Genomic DNA, 16,658 nt, shown 5'->3' on the forward strand with positions numbered 1-16,658 from the left:
GGTAGGCGCCATATCGCATCAGATTATTTCCGTATTTTCACATTATTTGTCCGTAACAGCATTTTTATATTAGTTCATATATTAATTTTGTTTTACGACGCTCACGTAGGTGTGTGGTGAGTACATAAAATTAAAAAAGTACATAAACCCGTAATTAAGTAAAAGTACATAAAATTTTATTTCACTAATAACTTCTGATTTTTTTCATATTTTTTGTTTTTGTTTTATTCTTATTATCGGATTATTAATTATTGTAAAAGTTGTTTTTTTTACAATCGGAGGTTAATAATTGTTAATAAATCTATATATTTAAATTAAAAAAAAAAGTTAATAATAAAAACCATATGAAGTCGTAATTTAATCGATGTGCCATCCTCTTGTAAGATCTAAATATTTCATTAATTAAAATTTTATTTCGCTATAACTCTGAAACCGATGAAAATAAGTACCGCGTATGATATATCGTTGAAAAGCTCCCGATGAGGGCTTATTACTGCAGTTAGAAAAAGTCCAAAATACAATTTTATGGAATTTTGGGCTTTTTTGACATTTTTGGTCCGGTCGATTATAATCAAAAGGGGAGGTGCACAACTAGATAGTACAACACTCCTAAATCCAAAATTTCAACATCCTACGACTAATCGTTTTTTAGTTACGCGAGACACAGACGTCACGCCGAAACTAGTCAAAATGGATCAGGGATGGTAAATAATGATTCCTTTACTTCGTACAAGGAAGTAAAAATGAAATTGTGATTATCCTTTTTAGATAATCGAAATTAAAATTAATTAGTTTAAAAATAATGGAAGTTACAATGTTACTTTTCATTAGGACTGACATTCAAGCGCTTTTTCATTCCGTTACTCTTTTGGAAAAAAAATTGCTTTGATATTACAAAGGCTGAATTTATTGTCACTAATTTGAAAGAACAACTTACTATCGACAGTTATTATTGCAAAATGTTGATTTCCTTCTGTTATAAGGAAAGGAATCGTTCCTGTTCTTTCACAAAAAACGTAATTCATCTGTACGATAAAGTCCCTAATACTTCTCAAAGACGTGCGACGTCATTCAGAAATCGATTCAGAAGTTTTTGACACATTAACCTTACAGTCATGATCTCGCACCATTAGGTTTTTTTTTTTGTTCGGTTCTCTCGAAACGTTTTTACATAGCACCAAATTCGGCAATAACCATCGAGTCAAAAATTGCGGTATAAGAACGGGTTAGACACCGAGTTGAATAATCCTTAGTTCACGGAAAGATGGCTACATTTAGCGGGGATTATGTCGGTAAATAGTTTTAATTTCATTATTGAATAAATAATAATTTTTCTACTGTCGTATATCTCTTTAATTTCCGATCGATCTTCGATTATAACCCGAATAGAAAATGTAATTAACTTTTTTAATCGAATATTATATAAAATTTATTCTCTCTTCCTCTCCTCTCTCGCATAGTCCTAACCCAAAATTTTGCTGACAAAATTTATTATTATAATTAATTTTCTCTTGTTCTAAGACTTTTTTTTTGGACGTGTTGGTTTCAAGTACATTTTACGATAGTTTTTATCTCTGTTATTTTATGAGCAGAGAGGTTTATGTTACGTTTTATCTATATAATATTTATTTTTTAAAATACTGCAGATGCTCAACATTTTTAGTAGATTATATCTGGAATAATTTTTTAAGATAAAATATTTTCAAAAAGACGTATGTATGATTATAGACGGTCGATTTTATAACCCTATAAAATAGAATATCCGTCTGTTTGCATATTTGTAAAAATCTTATTCGTATATCAGAAACTCCTGATCCGATCTCGATAATTATTTTATTTATATATTTGAATTAAATATATTTAAAATTTTTACGTATAAAATGTAATGAAGATAAATTATAATTTAGGAATACAGGAATTTCCATTTAGGAGCATAGATTTTATAAATGTACACGTATCGTGTACATTTATAAACGTCAAATAACTGGAGTTCACTTGAAATCCATTCGAATCAAATTACACTTTTTTTTTTAATTTTTTGTTTCAAAGCAAGTTATTTTTATTTACAATCTGAACCGCAAATAAATTTGATTATAATAAACAAAAGCCGTGCAAAGAGAGGTCTCCATCGAATCCTTTTAAGAATTGTAAATACAATACAATACAATACAATTGTAAAAAATACACGTACGCTTATGTATACATATCTTTTATAGTTCATTAAAGTATATAATAAAGATAAATAGTTAAATACACCGATTAGTCCGAGAAATTGATTAAGTCCGTAACGTAAAAAGGAAAAAAAGAAATACCAAGAAGTATACCCCAGTTACACAAGGAATCACAAAAAAAAACAAACGAAACAAAGAAATATCAGAAAAAAGAGAAAAAAAATTGACGTGGACCCTCTCATGACTTCCTTGTACACCTATTAAATTTACATATACGCATTTAAAAAAAAATGAAAAGTACATAAAATGTTATTTCATTAATAAATTCTGATATTTGTTTTTATTGTTATTATTGAATAATTATTTACCGTAAAAGTTTTTTTACAATCAGAAGTTAATAATTATTAATAAATCGATATATTTACATTAAAAGAAAGAAAAAAAAATTAAAAAAAGGAGATGAAGTCTGATTCGAACCGATGTGCCTTCCTCTTGTAACATCCCAATAATTCATCGATGAACATTTTGTTTGGCTATAACTCTGGAACCGGTGAAAATAAGTACCGCTTATGATATATCGCTGAAAAGGTTTCACTGAGACCTGCGGTTTTGGGGATTTTGTGCTTTTTTGGACGTTTTTGATTCAGTCGATCGCAATCAAAAGGGACGTTGCACAACTAGATTGATATATCGCTGAAAAGGTTTCACTGAGACCTGCGGTTTTGGGGATTTTGTGCTTTTTTGGACGTTTTTGATTCAGTCGATCGCAATCAAAAGGGACGTTGCACAACTAGATGTTACAACAATCCTAAATTAAAAATTTCAACATCCTATAGCTAGCCTTTTGAGATATGCGAGGTACATACGTAAGCAGTCCCAGGAAGGGAGAAGCCAGGGATGGAGGTTTAGTCGGTACTGCGCAGGTATACATACGCCCTTTGTTATAACTGGCGGAACCTGTTAGCGAGCCCGACATTGCTTAGGCGCCCGTAAACGGGGTCCTCCACCTCTTTAAAAAAAAAAAAAAAGGTACAGACGTCACGCCGAAACTAGTCAAAATTGATTCGCGGATGGTCAAAATGCATATTTCTATTGAGATCTGATAACCGAAAATTTTTCGCGATCCTTTACTTCGTACAAGGAAATAAAAAAAATAATAAATGATGAAAACAAAATGAAACGGCGAAACAAAACGAGATATTTTGACAAAGTATAATGACCTAGTGTAGTAGATTAATCCAAATTTCGAAGAACCTTACAACTCCAATAAATGCAGTCGTTTTAAATGTCGAATTTTGTCGCTATTACTCGAACTGCGAATTAGCTCGTATGATGTTCAGTCTCATTTTGTGCTTGTTAATGAATCGTTTTATTTCCTCTCGAACGCTCCGAACTCTCAGATAACCGTGTATCTTAGAGTTTCTTGTAAACCACGGAGCCTCTGTTATAATTCTCAGTAACTTATTCCGATATCGCTGAACGATGTCAACGTTACTCTCACTTGTAGTACTTCACAGCAGGATTTTACCATTCCAAATTGGATTTAGGATTGTTGTACACAACTGTTTGTTCGATAATGATAATTGCCACCCCCTGCCTAGCAATCGGTACATTTCCCTGAACTAATCCAGTAATACAAACCGGAATAGTGCTTACATACGCTAAATACGATATTCTGACATACACACACACACACACACATATATATATATATATATATATATAAATTACTAGCGATTTAGTTGTTTCTGACAAAATTTTGATTACGTTAAATTATTTTTGAAAATCATATTATGTAGTATTTTTGTTTATTGTACTCTAAACTGTACCTACATTTTTCCAATTGATATTGAATTTAAACAAGTGAAATTCTGTTTGGAATTTTTTGTTTTGAAAAAATACGGCGTCTCTTCAGTCACGCAGAATATGGCGATATGATTTTTGTGTACGGCTTTTTGCGATAGAAATGGTCCGGCTTCAGCGGAAGAATACCGACGTAGGTATCCTGGACGATTAGTAAAGTATTTTAGAGGAATTTTTAATAATCTTCGTGAAAATAACACTTCCCAGAGCACATGTTTCATCTGAAAGTCAACCGATAAACAGCGATGCAACAGAAAACATTCATCAGGTGCTACAACCGGCTAACAGCTTAATCCTACTACGAGCACGCCAAGAATTTCTACACGACGTAATATTCCTCAAAATCGTGTATGGAAGTCATTACGGCATTATGACTCCTTATGTACAAAAAGTTCAACCCTTCCGGCTCGGTGACAATACCAGACGACTGCAATTTTATCGACGGGTTAATAATTATTACCGCTTAATTCCATTTATTCTATTTTCGGACGAAGCTACTTTTCCTCTTAATGGCGTAAACAACGTACCGAATACTTATCGGTGTTCTGAAGAAAACCCGCATGCTGTAGTCGAATTAAATTTCCAGCGACCGCTTTCGGACAACGTTTGGTGCGGCACGATCGACAACCTGTTAATAGGCCCTTTCATATTAAAACAAAAAGTAGAAATTATCCGGAATTTTTAAACAAGTTTTAAACGTAAAGCCCTTGAAAATTTCTCATCGATAAAACGAACTGAAATATATCGACTTGACGGAACAACAACATATTAACGGCTACGTTCAATCCGTTTACCGGTAAATATTTCATCTAAGAATCGTCTTAATTCATTCGTGATGCACCAAGACGATTCTTAGATAAAAAAATTACCGGTAAATGGACGCTACCTAGATCACCGGACCGTACTTTTTTACATTGTTTCTGGGGATGGATTAAATGCGAGGTATGCAAGCAAAAGGTGGAAACACGTAATTAACCGATCGCTTTTTAAATAGATATAAATGAACTGTTTTGTGCGAATGTAAGTGGCACAAAGGACACCGCTGGTGGTTTCCTGTAGAAGTTATGTAAAATTTATTTATTTTTTGTATTTTTAAAAGAACTTCTCTTAAAAATAATTTTCGATTAGATTTTCATCGCAAGACGAAAATAACACGATTTTTTCCCTGTTTTCTCCACGTTTTAGTATATCTGCTTTTATTTTAAACCTGTAGACGGAATAGACGGAATACCTGTAGAATTACTGCGCAGTGCAGGTGAGGAAGCGATTGATAGATTATACAAACTGGTGTGTAATATTTATGAAAATGGGGAATTTCCATCAGACTTCAAAAAAAGTGTTATAGTTATGATACCAAAGAAAGCAGGGGCAGATAAATATGAAGAATACAGAACAATTAGTTTAACTAGTCATGCATCAAAAATCTTAACTAGAATTTTATACAGAAGAATTGAGAGGAGAGTGGAAGAAGTGTTAGGAGAAGACCAATTTGGTTTCAGGAAAAGTATAGGGACAAGGGAAGCAATTTTAGGCCTCAGATTAATAGTAGAAGGAAGATTAAAGAAAAACAAACCGACATACTTGGCGTTTATAGACCTAGAAAAGGCTTTCGATAACGTAGACTGGAATAAAATGTTCAGCATTTTAAAAAAATTAGGGTTCAAATACAGAGATAGAAGAACAATTGCCAACATGTACAGGAACCAAACAGCAACAATAACAATTGAAGAACATAAGAAAGAAGCACTAATAAGAAAGGGAGTCCGACAAGGATGTTCCCTATCGCCATTACTTTTTAATTTTTACATGGAACTAGCAGTTAATGATGTTAAAGAACAATTTAGATTCGGAGTAACAGAACAAGGTGAAAAGATAAAGATGCTACGATTTGCTGATGATATAGTAATTCTAGCCGAGAGTAAAAAGGATTTAGAAGAAACAATGAACGGCATAGATGAAGTCCTACGCAAAAACTATCGCATGAAAATAAACAAGAACAAAACAAAAGTAATGAAATGTAGTAGAAATAACAAAGATGGACCGCTGAATGTGAAAATAGGAGGAGAAAAGATTATGGAGGTAGAAGAATTTTGTTATTTGGGAAGTAGAATTACTAAAGATGGACGAAGCAGGAGCGATATAAAATGCCGAATAGCACAAGCTAAACGAGCCTTCAGTAAGAAATATAATTTGTTTACATCAAAAATTAATTTAAATGTCAGGAAAAGATTTTTGAAAGTGTATGTTTGGGGTGTCGCTTTATATGGAAGTGAAACTTGGACAATCGGAGTATCTGAGAAGAAAAGATTAGAAGCTTTTGAAATATGGTGCTATAGGAGAATGTTAAAAATCAGACGGGTGGATAAAGCGACAAATGAAGAGGTATTGCGGCAAATAGATGAAGAAAGAAGCATTTGGAAAAATATAGTTAAAAGAAGAGACAGACTGATAGGCCACATACTAAGGCATCCTGGAATAGTCGCTTTAGTATTGGAAGGACAGGTAGAAGGGAAAAATTGTGTAGGCAGGCCACGTTTGGAGTATGTAAAACAAATTGTTGGGGATGTAGGATGTAGAGGGTATACTGAAATGAAACGACTAGCACTAGATAGGGAATCTTGGAGAGCTGCATCAAACCAGTCAAATGACTGAAGACAAAAAAAAAATTTTAAACCTAAAATTAAAGTCTGGTTCTTTCTCCATAAAGGAATTGGAAACGTATTCTACGGTCCCTTTCTCTTCTAAAGTAAAGGCATAACGTGTTTTTTCTCTAAAATCTGTTGTTATAGAATTAATAGTATAAACACCCTCTTCTAAATCCTCTATTTTTTACATTTAGATACAGTAAAATTAGCGCTTAAGTAAAATGTCTGCACAGCATTTTTTCTACTATTTCTTTAGATATTTTTACTTTCTCTTCTTTTTTCTGTATATTTTCTTTTTCCTCGATCGTTAAGCTTTCGAAGGGACTAGTAACAGAAATATCCACGTACTTAAAAACCTTTGTGGTACACATATGTTCTTTAGATTGTATTTTGAAAAATGGTGTTTCTTTAGGCCAGTAGTGGAAATAATTGTTTTTATAAGACATCTGTATAAATCCCTCTTGTTTTGCGATTTTATTAAATTCTATTAATCTACGCTTAAATTGTCCCTTAACAGTAAATTCTAAAGTTTTTTCTCCTAGCTTTCTACAGTAAATCGTAACAACAGGGAATTTCTCTGTTGTTATTACTATAAAACCAAACACTTCTACGCTAGAATTTACAGGTAATTCGATCCGGTTACCTTTGTGTAAATTTTTATAAAATTCAGCACTATATTTTTGCTCGTTATTCTTTATTTTCAATACTTGTAATGCGCTGGCGATATCTAGAGATTTTTCAGCTTGTTCGAAATTCTTTCTTGTTTCTTGGATAATTCCTCCAACAATTTTACGCCGTAAACAACACAACCTGTAGTCGGCACGATTTGCTGGATGTTGTAGAAATTTAAGTTGTTTTTAAGGGACGATTGTTTCTCTGGAAATCGTGGTTTACAATATCTTGTATTAAGCCCGTTTGTCCAGTATTTAAATTAACACATTTTGCGCTAAATAGAAAATTATAACCGGAAAAAAAAAGTTTCTCCTATTTTTACGTAAGCGGAGTAGAAAATATTTAATTTGTTGTTTTTCTCTTCCGTTTCCAACAAATTTATCAGCAGCATATTAAAGCTAAATCCGTTTAAAATGTAGCGTATTATTTTTTTTTTTTTGCTTGTCTTTATCGAGTTTTATCTTGTATCCGATTAGTTTTTTAGTAAGAGAATTTGCCCGTAAACGATAATACAGTAAATCTTTATAAACAACGCAGCGGGTATATTTTAACACGCTACAGATTTTTCCCCGTTGTTTCGTAACAGACGCAGAATAGAACGGTGCATTCGTAAATATTTTTTTGTACTTTTTTGTACAATTTTTTTGTACGCCGTAAACAACACAACCTGTAGTCGGCACGATTTGCTGGATGTTGTAGAAATTTAAGGTGTTTTTAAGGGACGATTGTTTCTCTGGAAATCGTGGTTTACAATATCTTGTATTAAGCCCGTTTGTCCGGTATTTAAATCAACACATTTTGCGCTAAATAGAAAATTATAACCGGAAAAAAAAGTTCTCCTATTTTTACGTAAGCGGAGTAGAAAATATTTAATTTGTTGTTTTTCTCTTCCGTTTCCAACAAATTTATCGGCAGCATATTAAAGCTAAATCCGTTTAAAATGTAGCGTATTAATTTTTTTTTTTTTGCTTGTCTTTATCGAGTTTTATCTTGTATCCGATTAGTTTTTTAGTAAGAGAATTTGCCCGTAAACGATAATACAGTAAATCTTTATAAACAACGCAGCGGGTATATTTTAACACGCTACAGATTTTTCCCCGTTGTTTCGTAACAGACGCAGAATAGAACGGTGCATTCGTAAATATTTTTTTGTACTTTTCTAGTACATTCGTCGTGGTATTTTTAAGCTAAATCCCTCTTCCTTATTGTTGTTATACACGTAAAACGTAGCTTCCAGGCGCGTCATCCCGTGTTTCTGTGAGGCTGGGCTTGTAAAAGTTTCTCTTGATCGTTTGTCTGGACGATTAACAAAATTTGCAATGCGGTATCCTATATCCTTGTTTACACCTGGAGATGTCATTCGGCATACAAATTTATTGTAGATTTTTTCTCTTATATTCTTGTGCGACCAAGTTAAGCAGTCCGATCCAACAGTATTATCGTTTTGTACAATAATATTTGAGCATCTGTCATTGTAGTCGGTACAAGGAAAACAAGAGTCGAAATTTTCTGTTAAATATTGTTCCGTTTCTATTATTAAAAATTCCTGTAAAATCCTGGGTAATATCGATGTCTGTCATAAAAATATCGTATTTTTCCAGCTGTTGTAAAATCTCTGGTAAATCCCTCAAAATATCGGATAATTTTTCGTCTGCTAGTTCTATCTTATACGGCAGAGAGACAAATTTCTTCGGATAAAGATCGTAATATCGCTGTGGAATTATCGCCCGGTATTTTTCTCGGTGAAATTGGATATTTTTTTCTATAATTTTTGTCGACATTTTTGCTTTTACTCCGCGTCTAGCTAAATTATATTTATGGAAAATGCTACGTAATAAAGAATCGTTAACGCCGCACAAATTTTTCTTCACTAATCGGTCGTTATTTTCGTCCGTGCTGTCTGGTGGTAAAATTTTTATTAACATAATATTATCGCAAAACATTTCTGTTAACGGCCGGAATAATTTTTCTTTAGTTTTCCCTACGCCGCTATTCTCGGTGTAATTTATTTTGCCGAAGTCCGTAATTAATCTGTCAATATTTTCCAGACAAAAAGTTCTTAAAATCAACTCACCACCTGCGAGGGTTTTTCCCGGTAAATCCTTAACTGTTGTTTGGTATACCGTTTTCTCTGGTTTTCCGTTTTTATGCAATACTCTCGTAATTTTCGTTTTTCGTAAAGATCCAAAATAACCGCGCCCGGATTCTTCCTATTTTCTCTAAATTTCTTTAAATAATATTCTTGTCGTAAAACCTCTCTAATTTCCATCGCCGGAATCACCGATTCCCTAAAAGATTCGTTAATAATATTTTTAAGCCGCATGTTTTTATTATATACGAAAATTTTTTTAACAACCGTTTAATTTTTTTCGCCGAAAATGTTTGCGCCACTATAAAATAATCCATAATGCTGTTAAACCTAAATAACAGTCGTTTCGTCGAAAATATTTTGTAATTTTTTCTTGTTTCCCGTAAAAAATTATTCACATCGCCGAACTCAAATAGGATAGGCTTTTTCTGCACCCTTGAAATGAAAATTAACCGGTGAAATTACGACAGAATTTATTGGTCTTCGATCAAAAGTGTACGCAACTATAATAAAAGATTTTAAAAACCTACTGATATACTGAAGGTCTGCGGTTTGACTCTCATGTTAGACACCACCACCACCAACTGTTTAGCCAGGTTTCGTAGATAAGAATTGACTTACAAGGATGTTTTCAATAATTTCAATCGAAATAATCTTCACGATTAAAAAAAATAAATAAATCTGTGATGAATCTATTACAATGTTGAAGTTTAATTTTATATTTTGGTTCGGTTTAATCATTTTATAAATAATAGTTATATACATAACACCGCTACTGAACAAGGCTGACACTGCTAATGACTGTCGTAAACTGTCTAACTTTAAACGCTTGTAGTTTAATGAAGTGTGGAAGGGGAAGTTGACTTTCTTAGCAACAAGATGTTGCCATTTAGCGTATAAAAAAAATGATTGTACTAAAACAAATACTCAATTAACCCATCTTAATTAATTAATTAACAAATATGACAAATATTTTGCCTCAATATAAACAATTTAGGTTACCGAATTTTGTTTTTTTGTATAAAACGACAACCTAATGAGAAAAATAATAAGACATGAAATAATTGTTACGACATTGATCTCAAATACAACACACACACACAATATTTCATGGCAGGTACTAGCGCCTTTCTCTTCAACCCGAAAAGTTTTGAATTCAAATTAAAATATATATATATATATATATATATATATATATATATATATATATATATATATACTTACACAGGCGTTAAAAGAAACAGTGAACGGCATAGATGAAGTCCTACGCAAGAACTATCGCATGAAAATAAACAAGAACAAAACAAAAGTAATGAAATGTAGTATAAATAACAAAGATGGACCACTGAATGTGAAAATAGGAGGAGAAAAGATTATGGAGGTAGAAGAAATTTGTTATTTGGGAGATAGCATGAGAACTTGTTATTCTTAAGTTGGCTGCGTCGTTTTCAGAAGCGATTTGTGATTCGTGTCATGTCAGATATCATTAGATAAATGAATTATCAACCATTCGATTTATGAATTTTATACATACATACATACACACACATACAACATACACACACACACACAGAGAGAGAGAGAGAGAGAGAGAGAGAGAGAGAGAGAGTGATAGGCTTGTACGTTTACGAAGAAGAGTTGTGATTATTTTATCATAAATAACGCTTGAGTCACATATATTTATGATACATGACTAACTATATATAACGATTTTAAACACCGCCAGAATGTCTTTAAAATAAGTAATCTTTTTATTGCTGAATAAATCAATAAATTTACTCGGTTCATCGGTTGTTATTTGAATACATCAAATTTTGTTGTTTTACAAATACTGTTATAAAGAGTTCCTGTGGGCATTAAACTATGTAAACTACCGGTAAGAGCTAAAAAAAATTTAGACGGTTCCGAAACTTCAAAATTTTCCGATTCAAAAATAAAATGTTAAATATCGTATTCAATATTCGTTAACACCTCGGAAATCAATTTAGTTAAAAATTATTTCAGATGGTGCGATTCTGATCGATTAAAACGAACCGATTTATTTGTTGTAAAACTTATTTATTAAATAAAAAATACCATTTTAAATATATTATTATTGTAAATATTTTAAAACTATGGGACATAATGAAATGTTTATTCGAAAATTTAAACCAAATAATTTTACGTTAATATAGAACTATCAGTAACAAAAAACGACATTAAATCAAAATAAGCGATAAAGAAAAGAGCGGGGTAACTTTATGTTGTGTGCTTACGAGAGATGTATTAAGACACAAGAGAAGTAAGTAGTCTATATTGCGTTTGCTGTGTGTGGGCTAGCTGCTGTACCCGTCTCGTTCGCTGTCTTTCTCATACGTTATTTGTCTCTTTCTGTACCGATTCGTACCGAACAGTCAGATCTGATTTACTACATGCAACAAAACATCGTGTTACGTCGATGAAAAATGCATTATTTGTAGTTAATTTATCTTGCGTTTTACGAATATTTTGTATAAATACAAAAACAAAATAGAAAAGGATTCTTCTACACAAACTCGGTAAGTAATTTAAATATTAGTATTTTGTACTAAGAAAAATAGTACGGTACTAAATAATGTGGTGACAGAATAAACGGGAATGGTGAAAATTAAATGAACTAAATATTTTAATTTTTTTTTTTACAAATTACCAAATTGGTTTGTAAACCGATCGATTTAGACATAAACATTCGATATAGGCGATATCTCTCGATATATACAACTACATTAAATCTAGTAAAAAAAGTTTTTTTTAGGCTATTTATTTACAGGTTTTTTGTTTTTTTATTTTTATTTATATAGTAGTGACAGTAATGAGCTTTAAACTGTAGTAAACATTCCGGGGGTCATAAGAAGAAAGAAAGAAAAGTAATAGCGAATTAATATTATTATTTTCATAATATAAGTTGTCAAATATATAATACAATAATTTATTTAATTCGTACAAATTAATGCCGTCCGCTAGATAAAAATTTGCTTTTAAGATTACAAAGTAAAATAACTTATTTTAAGTACCAGTACAATAAAAAGAGGAAAGCCGGTTTATTTTGTGGATTAATCTTGTTATTTAAAATCGAATTATTATAGGTATTTTAATTATAAGATTCTCGGTTTACCGACTTCTCTCGTTCATTTATCCGAACGTTCGTGTTGTTTTCAGTATTCTTAAGTTAACATTAAACAAATCTCTTTGTTTCTCTTTCTGCAGCTGAAATAACATTAAAATATCTAAATTGAAGTAACTGTTTTTTAAAATTAATATCTGAAATTTCGATTATCCGAACATTCATAGATCGTTTATCGGAGGTAATATACCTGTCAATTTAAATATTACGTCAGTTATTTTACGAAAATAATTCATTTTTTTGCTTCAAATTTAGGTATTTTGTAATTTATTATATTTCTATATTGTAATATTTTCTTTTCAGCGATTCTAATCCTACTGCGATCATTTTATTTTATATTTTTTTTATTTTTAAATTTTAAGATAACAGCGTAACCTTTCACTAGATAAAGTAAACGAGATTAAAGTAACTAAATTTTATATGTATAAAATAATCATGAAGTCAAACCGGGAATGGAACTCAGGACCGAGTGTGCAAACCTCTCCTTGCAAAAAGTAGATTTTTACTTTTTAACTGGCAATATGTACATGTTTATCAAAGGTGAATCCAAATCCAGTCGGATTTTTACAGGAAGGAGTAGTATGCAGTTTTATCGAATAATATGTATCTCAGTAGCGATTGAAACACAACCTAATTTTAACGTTTTTTATATAAAAAAATAATCATTTAATTTTTTTTCTGTTTAGCCTCCGGAACCACATAATGTATTATTACTTCAGAGGATGAATGAGTGTAGTCTTGTACAGACAGTGTCACAGCTCGACCGTTCCTGAGGTGTGTTGATTAATTGAAACCCAACTAGCCAAAGAACACAGTTATTCACGATCTTACTGTTCAAATCCTTGAACCTTAGAACTCTCGATTTCGAAATCAGCTGATCTGCGAAGACAAGTTCACCTCTAGACCAACACGGTGAGTTCATTTTAAAACGGTTATATTAAAATTTCTTTGGTTACTGATCTAGGTTAAAGTTTTCAGTATTTGGACTACATCTTTAACCAAAGCATCTTTATCAAAGGCACGTTCTTAAAAATTAAATATTTATAAATTCTGTATCACAGTGTTCATTAAAAATTATTATTAGAAAATAAACATTCACAGTAATTATAGCATTTTGAAAGTAGCAGACATGAATTCATAATCGGGAGAAATATTTAAATAAACTCAAATACATTTTGTAACAGTGGATAAAGGTGTATAATTAATTTACATTTTTCAAAATTTTATATTTTGGATATTGGATGTAAAATAAGGTAAGTTTCAAAATCTAATTTTAATTTTATTAATTTACAAGACGATCTATATTTTTTATTTATATAAGTTATTTCTTTTAACGAATAATATTTTTGAAAAAAAAACTTTATTTTACTAATTAATTCTGTTACATTTCTTAATTTTTCTAATTCAACAGAACGATTTACATATTACGTAATTCCATAAAATTATCTTCAATTATACTAACTGTTTTATGAAACTCATAATATCTGTACTAAGAGACTACCGGTCATTAATCTGATTTACAATAACATTTTGTTTGTTTTATTTCTTCTAACAATTTTTTATATTTTTCTCCATCATAAGCATGTAAATTGGTAGTAAAGAACAATCTAACCGAGACCATTAACAATTCGTCTTTTATTTCTTACTTTATTACTTACCAAGACTATTTTTAACTTATTCATTTTCGAACGAGTAATAAATTTTAAATAATTACTTCCATCTCTAGACTTATGACTGTTTTTACTTACATTATACAATTTATAATTAAAAGGTATAATTAAAACAATTTAATAAATATTCTTAAATATTATTCAAATTTTATAAATAGATTTACTACTTTATCATAATGAATAAATGTACCGGTAAAAAGCCTCTAATTTGGCTAAATCTAATTCTATCGGGACCGTTTCCGAATTAATAGTTAGGACCTGCAAGATATTTTAAATACAGATTAGTTTCTGTATAGGAGGATTTTTCTGTTGTATCTGTTTAACCTTTCGAGGTCGTTAAATGTATTTTACTTTTTGTATATGTCGTGCTGTTTTTCACCGAACTGACTTTTCCTTTATCATATTTATTTTTCTCTTTACTTTATGATTTTTGACGTAATCGTTTATTATCTGCCGCTGTATATCTGCTTCTAACAATGAAGTTGGGTTATGTCCATAAAATTTTCAAACCGTTTTAATTTGGTAACAGAATAAATACTACTCTTGTACGCAATAACTGCATATTTTATTTCATTTTTAAAACTATCGTTTTTAATTTCTTGTCGGTTATTAAAGATTCTGATATGTTCAGTTACCGTAGACTGAAATCTTTCACGTTGACGATGGATGTTGTGCTTGTAAAATATATTTTAATTTTATATATCCGCATTCATTTTTGAATTATTGAATTCGGTATCATTATTAGAAATAAATTTTTTCAGGTATTTTATGACGGGTAGATTAATTTAATAATTTATCAGCTGCTTCTGTTAATTGTGATCTTTCAATCCATTATACTTGTGTATACCTAAAAAACTATCTAAATTGACAAAATCTTTTGTTTTTCAACAACAAAAAAAAAAAACGCCTATCGATATGAAGTATTTTCAGTGGTTTAGGTGTTGTCAAATTCATTTCTGAATTTAAAGGAATTCTTTCACGATTTGTTTTTAAACGAATTTCACATTTATATAATTTTACATATGTATTTTTAAATGCGGGGTATAATATTAGCGGATCTAAATCTATCAAAAACATGTTCAAGTCTGATATATGTTCCTCTAAACTAGTTGAATAAATAAGATAAACAGGTTAATTTTATTCTGAATTCCAACTAGTATATTCGTAATGTGTTGGGAGGTAGGTAAGCTATTAGGTACATTTCATTAGAAAGCTACCTATTGTAATGGATACCGTGATTCGACTTCGGGAAAATTTCGATATATCTTCGCGTTTCACATCCTCCAGACTCCAAAACCACCGTCAGCTCAAAAGCTTATATATATTTCATTTTCTCGTGGACACGATAACTGCCGTAATTTTCCGCAATCACTTTCAAACTGTTCCCTGAAAAAAAGATGCGACCCAAAATCTCGTACGAGTTGATTAACGGCCAAAATCGGACGATGGGGATGGAAATGGAGGGCTTTTTCGAAAAAAAAACAAAATATTGCTATAACCTTTTTATTAAGTAAAATATCGAATTCGTTTATGTTTCTACGATTCTTTGGATAAGAGCCTAAAACTTTTGTAAGTAAAGTTTTTTGATATCACCAACCATTGGCTCAGGGGGTAGAAAAAATGAAGTTTTGAAGACAAAAAACAAATCACACCTCCCTTAATAGGCACAGTATCGCATCGCTTTAAAGTGTTCTTTAATCGTCTAAACATTACGTAAAACTTTGTCAGACACAATTTTTGATATAACCAACCCGTACGGCAAGGGATGACCGGAGTGTTGCTGGAATTGTAAGACGGGGCTTGTCGTAAGCTAAACATGTGAAACTTTTTTCACATTGTCGTATTGAGTAAATTTGAAGTTTTCTTAACTTTAAGGTGGGAATTTTTTTTATTCCCTCCTTAGCACCGGTGAAATCTTTTTTTTCAACTTCTTTTTAAATTATATTGATGTATTAATAATTATTTTCCTCTTGATTGTAAAAAAGGTTTATAATAAATAATTCAATAATAATTAAAAATATGAAAAAAAAATCAGTAGTTATTAATGAAATAAAATTTTATGTACTTTCCATTTTTTTTAAAAAAGGAAATGAAGTCGGATTCGAACCGATGTACCTTCCCCTTGTAAAAGCAAAATATTTCATTAATTGAACATAAAACGACAAAAAAAGAAATATTTTTCATTCTCGAGATAAAAACAAAAATATGTACGCCAGGTAAAGTTATGTAAACAACAAAAAAGTCCTAAATAAAATAATTCTGACTACTCTAATTGTACAAAAATCTACCTAGAATAATAATGAAAAACGACAAAAAATATTTGTTTTTCTTTCTTTTCTTACAAGCACATTTTCATGATACAGTAAGTTAGCGATGTGAAATTTAATATTATTTCTATATTTGATG

General features: G+C 31.0%; 1 protein-coding gene across 5 annotated transcripts in view; it reads left to right on the plus strand.

The window, feature by feature from the left end:
* The window catches only part of LOC142333265 (uncharacterized), a 56,536-nt gene that overhangs the window by 11,645 nt on the left and 28,233 nt on the right, over window positions 1-16,658 (plus strand). For 4 of the 5 annotated variants that reach the window (XR_012758573.1, XM_075380277.1, XM_075380278.1 and 1 more), the window contains one exon: window positions 13,269-13,494. Coding sequence is in view for 3 of the 5 variants with exons in the window: in XM_075380277.1 (XP_075236392.1) it covers window positions 13,269-13,355 (87 nt within the window). In the remaining 2 variants the exon portion in view is untranslated. Of the gene's footprint in view, window positions 1-11,774; window positions 11,978-13,268; window positions 13,495-16,658 lie in introns of those variants that run through there. The other variant, XR_012758572.1, reaches the window with a different exon arrangement.

The sequence above is a fragment of the Lycorma delicatula genome, chromosome 12 (genome assembly GCF_047948215.1).
Source record: "Lycorma delicatula isolate Av1 chromosome 12, ASM4794821v1, whole genome shotgun sequence".
NCBI classification, from domain to species: Eukaryota; Metazoa; Arthropoda; class Insecta; order Hemiptera; family Fulgoridae; genus Lycorma; species Lycorma delicatula.